General features: G+C 42.0%; 1 protein-coding gene across 2 annotated transcripts in view; it reads right to left on the reverse strand.

The window, feature by feature from the left end:
* Window positions 1–16,095, reverse strand: part of Cbfb (core-binding factor subunit beta) — a 44,621-nt gene extending 28,526 nt beyond the window's left edge. Inside the window, exons 1-3 of one of the 2 annotated variants that reach the window (XM_048355376.1) lie at window positions 15,747–16,095; window positions 15,435–15,521; window positions 7,848–7,964 (exon numbers count right to left, since the gene is read on the reverse strand). In XM_048355376.1, the coding sequence (XP_048211333.1) occupies window positions 7,848–7,964; window positions 15,435–15,521; window positions 15,747–15,824 (282 nt within the window). In that variant the 5' untranslated portion in view covers window positions 15,825–16,095. The remainder of the gene's footprint in view (window positions 1–7,847; window positions 7,965–15,434; window positions 15,522–15,746) is intronic. The other variant, XM_048355377.1, reaches the window with a different exon arrangement.
* Between the last annotated feature and the right edge of the window lie 2,493 nt (window positions 16,096–18,588).

The following is an 18,588-nucleotide window of genomic DNA, read 5'->3' on the forward strand; positions in this document are numbered from 1 at the left end:
CTTATCTCCAATTAACCACTCAAAAACTGTTCGTGGCACTGTGACTCAAGTGGTAGAGCACTAGCCTTGAGCACGGAGAGGCTCAGGAACAGCGCCCAGGCCCAGAATTCACAACCAAAAATAAATGAATGAATGAATGAATGAATGGGGATGGAGAATAAAGAAGAATGACAGTGGGGGTGAGGCTGATAGGGTACATTGTATACATGTATAGAGGTTACAATTAATCCCTCCTGTATAATATATACTGATTTTAGAAGTGGAGGTATACAATATACACTGTACAATATATACTGATTTATTTAGAAGTGGAGGTGTGACTCAAGTGGTTGAGCCTGAGTTGTGAATAAAAAAGGAAAGAGAGCTCAAGGCCCACAGTTTTGTGCCTTAGTACTGGTACAAAAACAAAAAAGAGGTATTATGTTTATAACTATTTTTTTTTTTAGTACTGGGGTTTGAACTCAAGGTCTCATGCTTGCTAGACAGGCACTCTACTACTTGAGACATACCCCCAGCCCTATTTTGTTAAAATTTTTGGGTGTGGTCTCACCTGAGACCACAGTAGTGACCTTCTTAACTCCTCAACTGGATAATAGACACATACTGCCATGGTCACTTGTAGACTGGGCTAGGGTTTGTTTCATGATCACTTGTTGTCCAGGCTGGCCTTGAACCACACAACCAACTCTATCTTTGCCTCTCATGCAACTATGATTATGTTAGCCATTGTACTTATTAGCCTATGGCCCAGAAAAGGCAAGAGTTATAGCTCAGTGATAAAACATATACTTAAAAAACACTTACATACTCAACCTACCATGGTGGGAAGAAGCTCAGTCAAGTTTTGGATAGCAAAGGAATGACAACCTAGGATTGGAAATCTTTTTTTTGCCAGTCCTGGGCCTTGGACTCAGGGCCTGAGCACTGTCCCTGGCTTTTTTTTTTTTTTTGGCCAGTCCTGGGCCTTGGACTCAGGGCCTGAGCACTGTCCCTGGCTTCTTCCCGCTCAAGGCTAGCACTCTGCCACTTGAGCCACAGCGCCGCTTCTGGCCGTTTTCTGTATATGTGGTGCTGGGGAATCGAACCTAGGGCCTCGTGTATCCGAGGCAGGCACTCTTGCCACTAGGCTATATCCCCAGCCCCTCTGGCTTCTTCTTGCTCAAGGCTAGCACTCTGCCACTTGAGCCACAGCGCCACTTGTGGCCATTTTCCGTATATGTGGTGCTGGGGAATCGAACCCAGGGCCTCATGTATACGAGGCAAGCACTCTTGCCACTAGGCCATATCCCCAGCCCCCCTGGCTTCTTTTTGCTCAAGGTTAGCACTCTGCCACTTGAGCCACAGTGCCACTTCTGGCCATTTTCTATATATGTGGTAGTGGGGAATCGAACCTAGGGCTTCATGTCTATGAGGCAAGCACTCTTGCCACTAGGCCATATTCCCAGCCCTAAGATTGGAAATCTAACATAAGCTAGGTGCTGGTGGCTCACACCTAGCTACTCAGGAGGCTGAGGTCTGAGGACTGAAGAGTTTGAAGCTAGCCAGGGCTGGAAAGTCCCTTGAGACTCTTGTCTCCAATTAACCACCAGAAAACCAGAACTGGTGCTGTCAAAGTGATAGAGCACTAGTCTGGAGCATAAGAGCTCAGGGACAGCACCCAGGCCCTGAGTTCAAGCCCCAGAACTGGAAAAACAAACAAATCTAAGAAGCAAAATAACAGTCTCTGAACCTACTCAAGCTGAGGAGCATTAAAACTCACCAATATTAGCTGGGTGCAGGTGACTTAAAACTGTAATCCTGGCTACTCAGGAGACTGAGGATCAAGGTTCAAGGACAGCCTGGGCAGGAAAGTCTGTGGGACTCTTATTTCCAATTAATCAGCAAAAAGCCAGAAGTGAAGATATGGGTCAATTGGTAGAATAACCTTGAGTCTTTGAAAAAGCTAAGGGACAGTACCCAGGCCCTAGGTTCAAGTTCCAGTACCAGTGAGGAGCAGGAGAATCAATATTTTCCTGCCTACAGAATGAGAGCCATAAAATTATCAGGACATGTATATAAATACCAATTAGAATAGTGCCAGCAAAAGGCATGCGGTTATGGAAATGGTCTACACCCTAACTGCGACAGTGATTATACTATTGACTGAACATTTATCACTGAAGTGTACTCTTAAAACAGGTGAACTTCATTGTATGCAAACAATATCCTTCAATAATGCTGACTGTAAACTGCAATTAAAAGAGAAAATAAGAAGCAGTGAATCTTGGGATAGAGGAGCCTACTGAAAGACACTGGGATAGAAAGCAGAGGCAGGAAACAGTCATAATTGTCATAACATCCACAGATGTTCTTGTCAGACATATTATTTCTGCCTTTTCTAGGAGGCAAGCACTCTTGCCACTAGGCCATATTCCCAGCCCAACAAGAGACCCTTGAATCTGCTGGTTTGTGGTGTTGTTTTTTTTTTTTTGGGGGGGGGGGCAGTCCTGGGGCTTGGACTCAGGGCCTGAACACTGTCCCTGGCTTCTTTTTGCTCAAGGCTAGCACTCTGCCACTTGAGCCACAGTGCCACTTCTGGCCATTTTCTATATATGTGGTGCTGGGGAATTGAACCCAGGGCTTCATGCATACAAGGCAAGTACTCTTGCCACTAGGCCATATCCCCAGCTATTTCTGCCTTTTCTAAAGTAAGATATAATTCAGATAAATTTTTGCCTTTATACTAAAGATGTTTACCTTATACCAAAATGTGAACAATATAATTAAAAAGGAGAAAAGACTATAAAATATTCAAATACTACAGAAGTATATTCACCTTTTTATGCAAATCTATGAAACTTAAACTGGGAAGATTATAGAATACTTCTTTTAAAACTATTTTTCAGAAAAATTAGTCAACTCTCTTCTCCTTGATTTAAAAAAATGACAAATAAAGATAAAGCAAGGGCTAGGGATGTACTTAGTAGTAGAGGGCTTAATATATATGAGCCACTGGGTCCAATCTTAGCATAGCTATCAAAACAAAATAAAAATAAAAATATAAGCCCTTAAATTCCATTTAAAATTTTATAATTTAGTAGCAACATACTTAAAATATTTACAAATCAGGTCATTACAATATATTAGACTGTCAATAACTAAATGCCAGAAAATATATTTTAGCTGAACTGAATATTTAAAATCTAGATATGATAAAACTAGTTGTAAGGTCTATATTTCTCTTCAGGAAAAACTGCATTCCAAAGCTTTACCACAGAAAAAATTTATTTGGAACGACTAGACTATGTAAAATGAAGAAGGAACTTACTGAGTATGAAGAGATTTCTCAAAGCTAACATCAAGGATTCCTGTAAACCCTGCCAAACTGTGGATATAAACAGACACATATTTACTTTGGTACAAAGACCTTGCAGGCAGTAAGCAAAAGGATGCAGAAGCACAGTCAAGAGACTACTAGAGCAGGCCATTTAAAACAAGATTCTGTCCTTATCCATTAAATCAAATGCTGTTAATAATAACAAAAAATATATTTAATGTATTCAACTAAAATATATTGTCTAGCACTCTGCTATTTTATGCTCATGAGAATTTGTCTAAAAAATGTAATGAAAAGGAAAAAAATTAGTGAAAGATTTTTGTCTTAAGTATAAAAAAATCTATAAAGTGAAAAGTATCAAAATTTAAAAAGTAGTTAAGAGATTTGCTAGTAATCTATTAATAGATCTTTTTTCTTTGCCAGTGTTGGGACTTGAACTCAGGGCTCCTTTGCTCAAGGGTGGTATACTTTACCACTTGAGCTACAGATTCACTTCTGCCTTTTTGGTGGTTAACTGGACTTTCCTTCTTGGACTGGGTTTGGACTGTGATCTCCTTAGATCTTAGCCACTTAAGTAGCTAGGGTTATACAGGTGAGCTACCAATGCCCAGCAAGACTATTGAATAAAAAAAGATGAAGGGTCACTCAGAAAAAAGCAATGCCTTAGCTTCAGGAGTAAGGGGTGGGTGGTAAGCAAACCAAAGATGTGACAAACTATCACAAACTCACAAGCCCTTATCTGATGGAATCTGCTCTTTACTCCATCTCATGACTGCAACCCATATTCCCAGTTGCTTTTAGCCAAAAAATGTGGAGTCATTCAAGACTCTCCTCTTTCTCATATACCATTCCCAGTCCATAAACAAATCCAGTTGGCTGTCTTAGAACACACACACACACACACACACACACACACACACACACACACACACACACACACCCCTCTCTTAAGCCTCCACTCCTCCCACCTTATTCTCTTGCTGAGAGATGTCAAGACTGGTCTCTGTTCTTCACTTTTGCTCCATACAGTCTATTTAATCAACCCAGAGCCAGAGTGATCCTGTCAAAACCTGACATAGACCCTATCTTTCATCTGTTCAAATCCATTAAGCTACCTACCATCAGAATAATATGGCCTACCATCCGTCATCTCCCTGATCTCATCCTTTACTCCCCTTTCTCAGTCTACTCTAGTCACTCTGGCCTGCTTGCTGTTTACACAGAATATAGTACATTCTCCCATTCTGGGGTCTTTACGGTGGGGTTTTCTCTGTCCGGAACCTCTTTTCCCCCAAGTAACTATTTCCTAACCTCCTTTAGGTTTCTGCCCAAATATGAACTTCTTTATCCAGACTACCCTATTTAAAATTTTAGATATGCCTACTCACTGATCAATGAAGAGAAATAAGTTGCTTTGTGAGGTAACTACATTGAAAGAATATGAAAGGAGATATTCAACTGATACCTGATAAAACAAAGAGAGACAATTAGCATTTGAGGAAGTTCCTTTATTTTGTGGAGACCAGAGAAAAAGACCCCACAGTCTGAGCTCAGAGAAAACACAGGGCAATACTTTTTTCCTCACTTCATTAGAGTACTTTATCCCACTAATACACAGCAATATATACTACAGGTATTTTTACCTTACGATACATTTTGGGTTTTTTGTGTGTGCATGGTAACTAAGGATTCAACTCAGGGCTTGCAATATATAACTTGAGGTACACCCCTGCACCTCATACAAAGCTTTTTATTAGCTGGGCATGGATGGCTCACACCTATAATCCTAGCGACATAGGAGGCTGACATCAGAGAACTAAGATTTACAGCTAGCCAGGCATTCAAATCGATAAGACTATTATATCCAAAAAAATCAGCAAAAAGCTGGAAGTGTGTTTCAATGTGAAACCCTGAGTTCAGACCCTGGTACTGGCAAAACAAACAACAACAACAAAACAAAAACACCTTTATCTTGTAGATCCTGCTGGTGTAGTACAGATGTTGGTAAAGTTAAATTTGTGAAATATATGACCCATACATAAACACAAATTTATATCTGAGTGAAAGACAATGATTTCTACCATTTGTTATCATTAGTAGAAAACTGTTACATCGAGTTTACACAGTTAAATACATACCACACTATTAACACAGGTAAGAAGCTGCAACAGAGAGTAAGCCTGAGAAACCGAAAATAAGTACTATTTGTCCCCCCTCCCCTTTTTAAAAGAGAGACTTCTAAAGTCAACATGAATAAATTTCCTAGCTAAAAATTATTATAGGCTCATACCTATAAACCGAGCTATTCAGGAGACTAAGATATGAGGTCCCAGATTTGAAATCAGCCCATGCAGGAAAGTCTATGAGACACTTATCTCCAACTAATCAGCAAAATGCTGAAAGTGAAGCTATGGCTCAAGTGGTAGACATCAGCCTTAAGGCACATTGCCCCAGGCTCTGAATTCAAGCCCCAACACTGACATCAAAAAGTTTTAGCAACAATTTTAGTACACCAAGGTTAAAATACAGAGAAATAATATTTTAAAAAGAGAGAGACAGAGAAACATTTCTTGCTCATCACAAAGGAAATTGAAGTTAAAGACTATTTTTTCTGTGTGGAAATACTGGAGTTTGAACTCAGCCTCACCTTTGCTAGGCTGGCACTCTATCCCTGGAGATACACCTGTATCTCAGCTTTTTGCTGGTTATTTTGGAAATGGAGGCTAGAAAGTGATTTTTTTTTCTTTTTCTGCCCAAGCTGTCCATGAACCTTGATCCTCCAGATCTCTAGAGTCTTGCTGGCTAATTAGAGTCAGAATCTGTAATTTTTTGACTTGAACCTCCTGAATAAGTAGGATTACAAGCATGAACTGTCAGTGTTTAGCCAAAAGGTCATTCTTAAAATCTTACACTAATTAATATTCGAGCTAAGATCATTTTTTATTTGCGTGTATACATATGCCTTTAAGCATCTCCCTCTCCTTCTCTCCTTTTTTGACAAGGGGGGAAGGGGTATGTCTATGTTGCCCAGGTTGGCTCCGATCTCCTGGGCTGGAGAGCCTTCCTTATCTCAGCCCCCCAAACCTGGATCTAAGGAAGTATTTTGAACAGAAAAAAAATTATTTATTCATACATATGTTCAATAAAAAGATAAAATAATCCTGCAATGAGTTTCCAACTTTCCCCTATAAGACCCAGTAATAGTAACATCTGCAACATTTGCTTTAAAATTTCCAGTTAAAGAGACTAATACACAGAAAAGTAAATTATTTGCTTATTGCTCATTTTTAAGTCCTACAATCTTCACCTTCCAATTGGTTGGTTACCCATAAAAAAAAATCAACCCTAACTTCATAAAGTTAAAGAAAAATAATAATTCTTCACTTTATACACACAAAAATAGGAATCCTTACCGCCTAATAGAAAAAATTATTTTGTTTATTAAGTTGAAAGCATGGGTATGACAACACAGGAAAAACACTAAATACTTTAAAATGTTACCAAAATAGAATACATTTAAAAAATTTTTAAATTATCTTTAAGTAGTTGTACAAGAGGTTATTATTCAACAAATTGGTTTATAGGTACCATGCATCTTGATCCATGTCACCCCATTCATAATTCTCCTCTACCTCTCCCAACACGACCCCTTAGTATACTACATTTAGTTTAATTTTTAACAGCTCTAAGCTTAAACATTTCTGTCTTTTATAACTTGATAAATTTCCAACATGTAAATATGAATTCATAGGAACTTTCCTCAAAACATGAAAACTCTCCAAGGTAAATTACCTTATTTTTCTTTGAAATTGATTTGCTAAATTAACAGAATTAGAAAGTTATTCAGGAACTATTTCTAAATACTACTTATTTTCTAAATAATACTATTTTCAAGCTTAAAGGACTTCCCCCCATTTCTCTCTTTCATTTTTCAACAGCACTGTTGTCTCATACATTTTAGTAAAAACAAAAAAAGTTCTTGCCAACATTTTTTCTTTTGCCAGTTCTGGGTCTTGAACTCAGGGCCAGAGTGCTGTCCCTGAAGTATTGTTCTTTTTTTTTTTTCCCTCCCTCAAGGTTAGTGCTCTAACACTAGAGCCACAGCTCTACTTCTTGCTTTTTGGTGATTAATTGGCGATAAGAGTCTCATGGACTTTTCTTTCCCAGGCTACCTTTGAACCATGATCCTTAGATCTCAACTTTCTGAGTACCTACGATTATAGGTATGGGCCAGCTTGTTAATATTTTTAATGCAACTAAGTTTTGAATATTAAATGTAGAAAAGCATATTACTTTCCTTTTGGGTTAACTTTATATAATTATTATACACATGAAATCAGTAACAGAATAATATAAAATTTAATAGTCATTTACAAAATTGTATTACATCATTATAGCATAAAATGAAAACAAATTTGAGCATATGCCTGTGTAACCAGACCTGTAATTTCTTTATTAAAATGTAAGCCATCAGATAATCTCTAATAAAAACAATCCACAGTATTTTAAGTTGTAAAGAAATATTTCCTACCTTGCCTGCTTCTCTTTCTAAGTCGACATATTCCCGGCTAGGTATTTGTCGCTGTTCTCCCTGCCAGCTGGCCGGAAAAAACTGGAGAGACAGATTGGTTCCTGTGGCCACAAAAGCCTTTTAGAAAAATCAATACAAACAGGATCAGGAGCAGGACATTACATAAATTATGCAGGCAGTCATTTATTTTTACATCAGTTTATGTCTTAAGCCAGGCAGCACTGAGAATACTTAAAAGTAAAAAAAAAAAAAAACATGCACTCATCATTTTTCTTAAGTATTAAGTTACAAACATCTGATTCCATTTTGAGGGCATTTGCCATTGGCTGCTTAAATATAAAATCAGACACAGAATCAATACTTTCTTTCAGGTCATTTTTTGCTGACGTTAGTATCTCACATTGCTAATGTCTAACCAGAAACCACGATCCCTGCATTTAAAAACCGGTATTTTTAAGTGTAAAAACCACTGATAATCTAAAGATTTTTCATTTTAAGGCATACAACAATTTAGTTATATAAACAAGACATTTTCTGTTCATTTCCTTATACTCAAACAAACATTGAATGGTGTGTGGCACATAAAAATTTCAGTACATAATTGCATTTTTAAGCATGGGTTTTGAAGCCCAGGTTAGAAATGCACTAGAGAATATCTCTTCTGTGACTAATCACCCATGAGGAAGTGATGTGACAGTACTTCTCTCTAAAAACTTGAATGATTAAAAACATATACATTAAAAAATTTTACCCTAAAAGAATTGGTTCACATTCTAACAAAGATTATTGATTTATCTAGTATTTATAAAAGATTTGGATTGTATTGCTCAGTAAGACAGAATTATCTAAAACATTTTAATAATGTGTCATTCTTTGTAGTCTCTTGAGCAATTTAACTTGGTACTTGCCCTATGTCAAGAGAAATAACATTATCCATCTTTCCAGGGGCAATTCAGAAATAAAAGGCTTTTTTTCTTGCAGCACTGAGGGGTGAACTTAAGAGCTGTGAGTTCTACCACTGGAGGAGTCCTAAAAAACGTATTTTGTCATCTAAATATATACTCTTCCTTGCCTGAACCAGAGAAAGTTCTGTTTATTTACTAATTAAATTCTGAAGCATCATTCCTACTCTTCATCCGAAAGTGAGAGGTTCACTTTTAGGGCACACACCCTCTCTTTTGTCAGTTCTGGGACTGGACCTGATCTCAGGGAATGGGCACTATCTCTGAGCTTTTAAAGGTACGGCCCTAACCTTGTGAGCCATACATAGCTTCACTTCTGGCCTTTTAGAAATGAGTCTCCTGGACATTCCTGCTTAGGCTGCCTTCAAACTGCAATACTCAGATCTCATCTTACTGAGTAGATAGGATTATATATGCATGAGCCATCAGCACCTGTGTTGTGTCAACCTAACTGCTAAATATATGTATACGCTTCTTTGATGGCATCCTCTTATCATCTGGAATACCTTTTTATTATTATTATTTTTTGCCAGTCCTGGGGCTTGAACTCAGGGCCTGGGCACTGTCCCTGAGCTTCTTTTGTTCAAGGCTAGCACTCTACCACTTGAGCCATAGAGCCACTTCTGGCTTTTTTGGTGTGTACGATACTGAGGAATGGAACCCATGGCTTCATGCATGGTAGGCAAGCACTTTACCACTAAGCCACATTCCCAGCCCCTAGTAAATATTTTCTTTTCTTTTTTTTTGCCAGTCCTGGGGCTTGGACTCAGGGCCTGAGCACTGTCCCTGGCTTCTTTTTGCTCAAGGCTAGCACTCTGCCACTTGAGCCACAGTGCCACTTCTGGCCATTTTCTATATATGTGGTGCTGGGGAATCGAACCCAGGGCTTCATATATACAAGGCAAGCACTCTTGCCACTAGGCCATATTCCCAGCCCCTATTTTCTATGATAGAAATTGAACATCAAGCTGGGCACCAGTGGCTCATGCCTGTAATCCTGGCTACTCAGGAGACAGATCTGGAGGATCACAGTTGGAAAGCTAGACCAGGCAGAAAAGTCCAGGAGACTGGTTATATCCAATTAATCACCAGAAAACTGGAAGTGGTACTGTGGCTCAAAGTGGTAGAGCATAGCCTTGAGCTCTCAGGGACAGAGCCAAGGCCTTGAGTTCAAACCCCATAACCAACAACAACAACAAAAAAACAAGCCAGGAGCTGGTGGCTCTTACCTGTAATCCTACCTACTCAGGAAGCTGTGCTGTGGCTAAATAGAATGCTAGCCTTGAGCACAAAGAGGTTCAGGGACAGTGCCCAGGTCCTGAGTTCTAGCCCCAGAAACAGGAGGGTGGGGGGAGAGGAGGAAGAAATTGAATATAAATATTACATCTTAGAAAAAAATCCTTCCATATACTTGGCAAAATATTATCAACAGTCCCATGAACACTAGGTTCAAATGAAAAGCAGGCTGAGGAAAACTGCCTAGATTTTAAGAGCTAAGGCATGCCTCCGTTGCTTTTTTCCCTATAAATTAATATTTTTAAAGTGTTTATCTACAACAGTCCCAAGTAAACATTATTATAAATGTTTGCTGAATAATGCAAGAGAATAACTTCTGTCTTTGTGAAATGAGATCTACTTTGCTGATACTGGTCTAATACACCTGGGCTTGAGTGACTGTCCTTTTTCCCTAGTTTCCCTGGTAGCTAGAACTGCAAGCAGGTGTCAATGTACTCAGCTTAAGAGAAAATAACTGAGATCAGTAAGAGCTAATGTTTTCAGCATCAGAAAATGAAAATCTCAGAGCACAGTAGTGGTAAATATGAGATTGAGCCTATGAATGAAAATTCTGTGTCCTAATTCCTAAGGCATATATTCACTGAGTAGCAAATCCTCCAGTGTCCTAACCAGCTCTGTGCTAAGACACTGTAGATCTTATTACCCCAGAAGAGCTCCTGCTTTACTGTTTCATGGCCATTATCTCATTAAGAGAAAAAAATGGAAAAACTTATTATTCTGTCAGGTGCCATCACAGAAAAAGCTAGAAGTGGCACTGGGCTCAAGTGGTAGAGTGCTAGCCTTGTACAAAAAGAAGCTCAGGGACAGCCCAAGCCCAGAGTTCGAGCCCTAAGACTGGCAAAAACCAACCAACCAAACAAAAAACAACCCTGATCATTCAAAATAGCATTTTCCAAACTTACTTGAACTAGAGTATTTTTCTTTTTTCCTTTTTTGAGGGAGAGAGGCGGGATTGGTTGAGATGAAACTGTAGGTCTCTCACACACAATCTTTAACTCTATATATCTAAGAGTTGGGAAATATACTTTTGCGTAGGCGTATGCATGTGTGCACACACAAATGTGCCCGCCTTAAACCCAGGGTTTCCAGGTGCTGTCCTTGAGCTTTTCAGCCTCACTACCACTTGAGCTACAGCTTACTTCCAGCTTTTTGGTGGTTATCTGGAGATGAGAGTTTTTAACCACCCCTGTTGGGTGTTCCAACCGTGTTCCTCAGACCTCAGCCTCCTGAGTAGGATTACATGAGAACCAATGAAGCTGGCTTTTATCATCATACTTCATATGCATGTATGGAAAAAAATCTCAAGGAAACCCCCTTGTCACTAGCTGTCAGTGGCTCTCACCTATAACCCTAGCTACTGAGGCTGATATCTGAGGATTGTAGCTAGAAGCTAGCCAGGGCAGGAAAGTCTATGAGACTCTCATTTCCAATTAACCACCAGCCAAAAAGTGAAGCTATGACTCAAGTAGTAGTGTTCTGGCTTTGAGCAAACAAAACAAAAACAAAATGAAAAAATAACCCCTTAAGGGATAGTGTCCAGGCCAAGTTCAAGCCTCCCTCCACCCCCCAAAAAAACCTCTTTGTATAATTAACATATGCTAATCAGAGTTGAGCTATATGAGGCTGTAGGTTTGATCCCAGATCTGTAAGAAAAAATTTAAATACACATATTCTTAAGGAAGGGTTGGGAAAATTCTGTTTGAAAACATTAGAATTCTGTCCTAGTATAAAGTGTATATATACACACACACACACACACACACACACACACACACACACGGCTTGTTCTTACTATACTTTATAACTTTAAATGGCACACCTTGTGCCACTCCAACCTTTTCCTGTTCAACATTCTCAAAAAAGTCTCTCAAAAAACAAAAAGCCAACAAAATTAGTTTTATTCTCCTACAGTACTCACTATAATATTAATTTTTAGTTTCATTATTAGTGTTGAAAATCTCTCCAACATGCTTACTAAAACGAGAATTCATAATAGGAATAAATTGTACCTCTCAACATAACCACTATTATTCCATGATGAGATAAGGAGCATGTTTTGTAGAAAGAGAAGAGCTCTTAAATTCTTTCATATTCAAATTACAACACACACACACATTTCCCACACACCCTACCCATGCCAGTACTGGGAATTAATTGAACCCTAGGGTCCTGAGTAGCCAAAAGTTCACCATACCCTTGGCCCTCAAAATAAATTCCTTACCAAGTTTACTGATACATTAAAAGACATGTTCAAAAGAAAAAAGGGAGCAGTCGAGACAGGAGACAGGTTGGGATACACAGTTGTAGCAATACATAACTTTAAAATCTATGTATTCTTACTGTGTGTCTGCTGTCAAAACAGAGGCAAAGTACTGCCTTTCCATAACTAAACAGGTAGAGACCACAGCCTATTCCTAACCCATAAGCAGATTTCAGACATGAACTTATACAGCCTCAAAATTCAAATAATCAGGTATCTGTGATCCAAAGGAATTGTGACCTGAATCCAGAGGAGTACATTAAAATTAAAATAGTCTCCACCCTCTAGCAGCCAAGAATCCTGTTGTGTAGGTAATAATAAAAAGGGGAGATCCTGGTGGCTCATGCTTATAATCCTAGCTACTCAGGAATCTGAAATCTGAGGATCCTGGTTCAAAGCCAGGTCAGGTAGAAAAATCCCAGACTCTCTTATTTCCAGTTAGCCAACAAAAAGCCAGAAGTGGTAGTGTGGCTCAAGTTGTAGAATGCCAGGCTTGAGTGGAAAAAGCTCAAGGTCCTGAGTTGAAGCTCCAGTATGGGAAAAAAAGGGAATGAGGGGGAACTAGAAAGAGGGAAGTATGAAGCCCCCTCCTAAATACATGACATAGTTACACTACTCAACAAAAAGCAAGAAGACTAAGATCAGCTTTCATTGTATAAGTCTATTTGGGGGAAAAAAAGGCTGTGGCAAAGTGCTGGTGGCTCATATCTATAATCCTAGTTATTCAAAGGGATCAGATCTGCAAGGCACAGGTAGTTCAAGCGAGTAATTCTTGCTATTCACGAGGCTGTGATCTGAGAATTGCAGTTCAAAGCCAACCTGGGTAGAAAAGTCCATGAGACTCTTACTCCAGTAAATTACCCCCAAAAAGCCAGAAGTGGCTCAAGTAGTAGAGTACTAGCCTTGAGCAAGAGATGCTCAGGGACAGTCCCTTGGCTTGGAGTTTAAGCCCCAGGGCTGACACAAATACACAGACACACACCATCCTAAGTGCAAATCTTACCTTCTACAACCTTTAATATCTGATAGAAAACAAAACATATTAAAGTTTATAGGATCAGGGCTCAAGAGGTAGAATGTTTGTTCAGCAAATACAAGGCCAAGTTAAAACTCTAGTTCAAAAAAATTTGCAGGGGGCTGGGAATATGGCCTAGTAGTAGAGCACTTGTCTCATATACATGAAGCCCTCCCTGGGTTTGATTCCTCAGCACCACATATATAGAAAAAGCCAGAAGTGGCGCTGTGGCTCAAGTGGTAGAGTGCTAGCCTTGAGCAAAAAGAAGCCAGGGACAGTGCTCAGGCCCTGAGTGCAAGCCCCAGAACTGGCCAAAAAAAGGCAGGATCAGTTATTTATAAGACAGAAAGCCTAGAATGTTTAATTCATCTTGGAAAGAAATTTACTACAAATATGTAACAATTTAGCAATCTACAATATAGCAAAAGTATATACTGCTATTCAGACTGTGGAGTGAGCTATATGCACAATTTATAATTACATGCAGCAAAGTCTGATGACCCTAGTGGCTACTGGATAGGCTTCACTTGGTTAAAAAAAAATCCTAGCTTCAAAAAGTAGTGACAGTACTTTATATCTCATCTTTTACACTTAACATCAATTATCAGAAGGAAATTCTTTGATCAGGAATACCGATGATCATCCTTCTTGAAAGAAAAGTCAGGTAAAGGATGATATCATCATTGAACTAATAATGATTTCTTTTACAACTCAGTGCCCAGATCAAATGTATTTGTCTTATATATCTGAATCACACCATTAAGCTACTCAAGAAACTTGGAGGTGAACTGAAAGCTGGAGTTTCATAATATTAATGACCCAACATTTTAGAGCTTCTGATAACTTTAACCAGTATCATCTTTCTGTAATGTAATTCCCAAAAGCTTTCATTTTAAATATTAAACATCCCTTTAAGATAAGTCTGACTTTCATATATAAATTACATCTCGATGAAACAACTGATTATAAAGTGGGAGGAGAAATAAATTTTCTGGAATAGTTTTTTTTATTAATCTCAATTCAAACTGTATCTTAGCTTCAAGTCTCTGCCTAGGCAAGTAAGTATCAGCATAAAAGAGGATTCCATTATGCAATGCTTCACCTTTAAAAAAAATAATCAGACTCTTTCCTATAAACTTCCTCCTATCATTGCTTCCTCCTTGAAAACTAACCTTCCATAGGACACAGTAAAAATGCATGAAAGAAACTAGAACACTGAACAGTTTTCAACCAAAAGTTTGATGAACAGAAGGCAAGAAACCCATCACCTAAACAGAGACTTAAAGATCAACTGTGAGTTTCACAGATCCAAGCAATTCTTTAGAAAACTACAGCGACAAAAGGGACACGGTTAGGTTAGAAACACGGGGGGGGGGGGGTGTTCTTTCAGATTCCACTAAGGCCTAACATTCTAGGAAAAGACAATGATCCATTCGGTTCCCCCCCCCACCACCCCTTTCAGTCTTCTAGTAGGTCAATAAACAAGTAAAGATTCTCAGCTGTATAGCTGAGTAAAGATGGGAGTAAAGACAGCTTCACATATAGATTTAACCCATTGAGCGTCTAAGAAACCAACTATCGCTGACTTCGTAGGACGCTCCCTCCCACCCCCTAATTCTTTAGCCAAGTGAGTGTGGTCTTCCTGCAAATACCGAGAGCCCCCCGGAGGGTGTCACAGCCTTAGACGACGCTCCTTTCGCGGGTTCCGTGCGGCTGGGGTTTGAGCTCCATCGCAGCGCGAAGGGTCGCAGATCCGGCTTCGGGGAAACACCAGCCACCGCGGCGGGCCCCGGGAACCAGGGCGTCGGCGCCGAGGACCGGCCCGGCCCTCCAGCGAGGACCAGCCCGCCAAGCGCCTGCTTTCTTTCGCCTTTTGAATCCCGAGTAGGAAGTGAGACGGAGTCCGCTCAGTTCCGGGAGCCGCGGCGTCCGCGCGCGGCGCCGCCGTCCGGAACCCGCCTGGGCCGCGCGGCTCGCGCGGCGCAACAAGTGACCCGCGCCCGCCCGCCCGCGCCCGCGCGCGCCGCGGTCCCCGCGCCCATCCCGCGACTTACGATCTCGGAGCGGCCGTCGCGGCAGGCGTTCTGGAAGCGCGTCTGGCGCTCCTCGTGGGGCCGGTCCCTGAAGCCCGTGTACTTAATCTGCAAGGCAGAGAGAACCGGCCGAAAAAAAAAAAATCAGGAGCCAAATCCGCGGCGCCGCGCGCCCGCCCCTCGCGGCGCCGATAAGGGCAGGCAGAGTCTGCGGGCAGGCGGCTGCCGGGGCGAGATTTGCCCCGCTTGCGACCGCGCCGCCCAAACTTTTCTCCACCCGGGCCCACTCGGGGCGCGTCGCGGCCTCCGCGCCTTCCGCCCGCCTCCCCTCACCTCACACTCGCGGCTCAGCTTCCTGAAGAACTCCTCATTCTCGAACTTGCTTCTCTGGTCCGGCACGACGCGCGGCATCTTCCCGCCCGAAGGCCGAGGCGGCCGGGGCTCCGGGCTGGCGTGGGTAACCCGCTGCCTGGTTCTGTGCTACCGACTGACCGCCCACCCCGCGGCGCCCCGACTCCCGCTTCTCTTTGTTTCAGGCGCCCGCCCGCGTGGGCTCCCGCTCCGGGGAGTCTGAGGTACCGCCGCCCGCTCGAGCCCAGCCCACGCCGCCGCCGCCGCCTCAGCCGTTGCCTACCGCCCGCGCAGACCCAGCTCTCGCCGCCCCCAGCCGCTACCGCCGCCGCCACTTCCTCTCGCCGCCCACCCAGCTCACCCGCCCCGCCCCACCCCCGCCGGCCCCACCCCCTCCTTAGGCGCCCGCCCGCCTCAAACTCCGGCAAACAAGACGCACCATTCACAACTCCACGGCCCGCTCCGCGCATGCGCCACGCGCCCGCCGGGCTTGTGGGGTGGGTGGTTGTGTTGCCGGGAACCCGGGCTCTCTCCGCAGCGCTACCGCCTTCCCCGTGGCCTGACCGCCGGCGGGTTCAGTGTACAGCTGCTGGGTGGGGTCAGCCGGACACCTAGGCTACTAGGAGTGCCCCCCCCCACCCCAACCGCCAGGCCTTCTATTCTGCCCTTGCAGAACTATCCAGAACTTCTGGACTTCCAGACGCTCGGAGCAAACCCAATTGCCACTTGAAGGTGAAGAAACCCGATTTTGCACGCTCACACCAACTGTGCACACCTAGGATTAAAGGTAGAAACAGCCGGAAGATTTCAGCCACATCACGGTAGAAAGGGCGATGCTGTTGGATTATCAAGCTTTAGTTGAGATTCTGCACGGCCCACCTGCCGGCTGACTGGGCCTGCTAAACAAAGCTTCCTACTTCCCATAATACACATACGTTTCTAAGAGTCAACATAAGAACCTTTATGTTGGTCTAACACTTAATGGCCACTCAATTAAAAAAAAAAGTTTCTAGGGGCTGGGAATATGTCCTAGCGGCAAGAGTGCTCAGCCTGGCATACATGAAGCCCTAGGTTTGATTCCTCAGCACCACATATATAGAAAGGGCCAGAAGTGATCCTGTAGCTCAAGTTGGCAGAGTGCTAGCCTTGAGCAAAAAGAAGGCAGGGACAGTGCTCAAGCCCTGAGTCTAAACTCCAGGACTGCCAAAAAAAAAAAAAAAAGTTTCTAAAGTATAACAAGCTAAACCCTGGGCACTGGCGGCTCATGCCTATAATTTTTAATTACTCAGGAGGCTGAGATCTGAGGATCAGGATTTGAAGCCAGCCCCAGCAGGAAAGTCCTGGAAATGATCTCCAATAAAATACCAAAAAAAAAAAAGGCTGGGAACAAGGCTTAGTTAGTGGTAGAGTGCTTGCCTGGCATGCATGAAGCCCTGGGTTCGATTCCTCAGTACCACATAAAGGAAAAAACTGGAAATGGCACTGTGGCTCAAGTGGTAGAGCACTAGTCTTGAGCACAGAGAGGCCCAGGGACAGAGCTAAGGCTCTGAATGAGTTCAAGGCCCAGGACTGGCAAAAAAAGGAAAAGAAAAGAAAAAAAAAGCCAGGGAGCTATAGCTCAAGTAGTAAGACACTAAGCTTGAGCAAAAGAAGCTCAGGGACAGCGCCCAAGCCATGAGTTCAAGCCCCAGATCTGGCACACACACAAAAAGGAACAAGCAAACTTATACATGTAGCTCATCCAGTACACACACACACACACACACACACACACACACACACACAAAACAAGATCCACAAATTCTAGGGGTGTCATGTAGTCATCTAGAAAGACTTCACACTGAGTTTACAACAGACCTTACCTCAGTTCGTCCTCAATAAATTCTAGCCTTAAAGTTAGTTTGTCAACATTTCACTTTAAGGATAGCAAATAGATGCCAACTCTGATTGCCAGTGGCAGGCCAGCTTGCAAAGGGTAGTGAAGATATACCTAAATGTGAAGGAATCAGTGCCAAATCAATTGGCAATGTCTGAGTACAGGCTTGGCAGAACCTCCCATCCCTGTCCAATCTCATTTTTACTGATAGGGAACTGAGCTCAGATAATTTAACTGTCCTGGGTTTGCCAGGGACTGTCTTAGTTTTAGTAACACTCCCCAGGAAACCACTCAGAGCCTAGGAAACCAGTATGGTTGTTAATTCTGAGGTCTAGAGACTGATTGCTCAAGGTTAAAATGTGTTTTGGTTTGGTTTGGTTTGGTTTGGTGCACTATCCCTGAGCTTTTTTGAGCTAGACTAGTGCTGTAAAGTAATCTTTGTTTATTTGTGAGATTCTTTTTGTTATTCTTTTGTTTGTTTTTCCCATTTTATAAATTTGTTACTATTAATGTGTTGTACAGAGGAGTTAGCATTTTTTTCCTTCCTTCCCTCTCTCCCTCCCTCCCTTCCTTTTTTCTTTTTCTTTTCTTTTTTTTTTTTTTTTGCCAGTCCCGGGGCTTGAACTCAGGGCCTGGGCACTGTTCCTAAGCTTCTTTCACTCAAGGCTAGCACTCTTCTACTTGAGCCACAGCACCACTTCTGGCCTTTTCTGTTTATGTGGTACTGAGGAATTGAACTCAGGGCTTCATGCATGTTAGGCAAACACCCTACCACTAAGCCACATTCCCCGCTCAAGGTGACCAGTTCCTAAGTCAGGTAATGAGAACATTTCTTTTTTGGCATTCTGGGGGTCAGCTCCACTATAGCAGATGCTATACTACTGAGCTGCATTTCCAGTCCTGCAGGTCAGGATATTTGTTGCTGTTGTTTTGTTTCATTTTTCAAAG

Source organism: Perognathus longimembris, chromosome 10 (assembly GCF_023159225.1).
Source record: "Perognathus longimembris pacificus isolate PPM17 chromosome 10, ASM2315922v1, whole genome shotgun sequence".
In the NCBI taxonomy this organism is placed as follows: domain Eukaryota; kingdom Metazoa; phylum Chordata; class Mammalia; order Rodentia; family Heteromyidae; genus Perognathus; species Perognathus longimembris.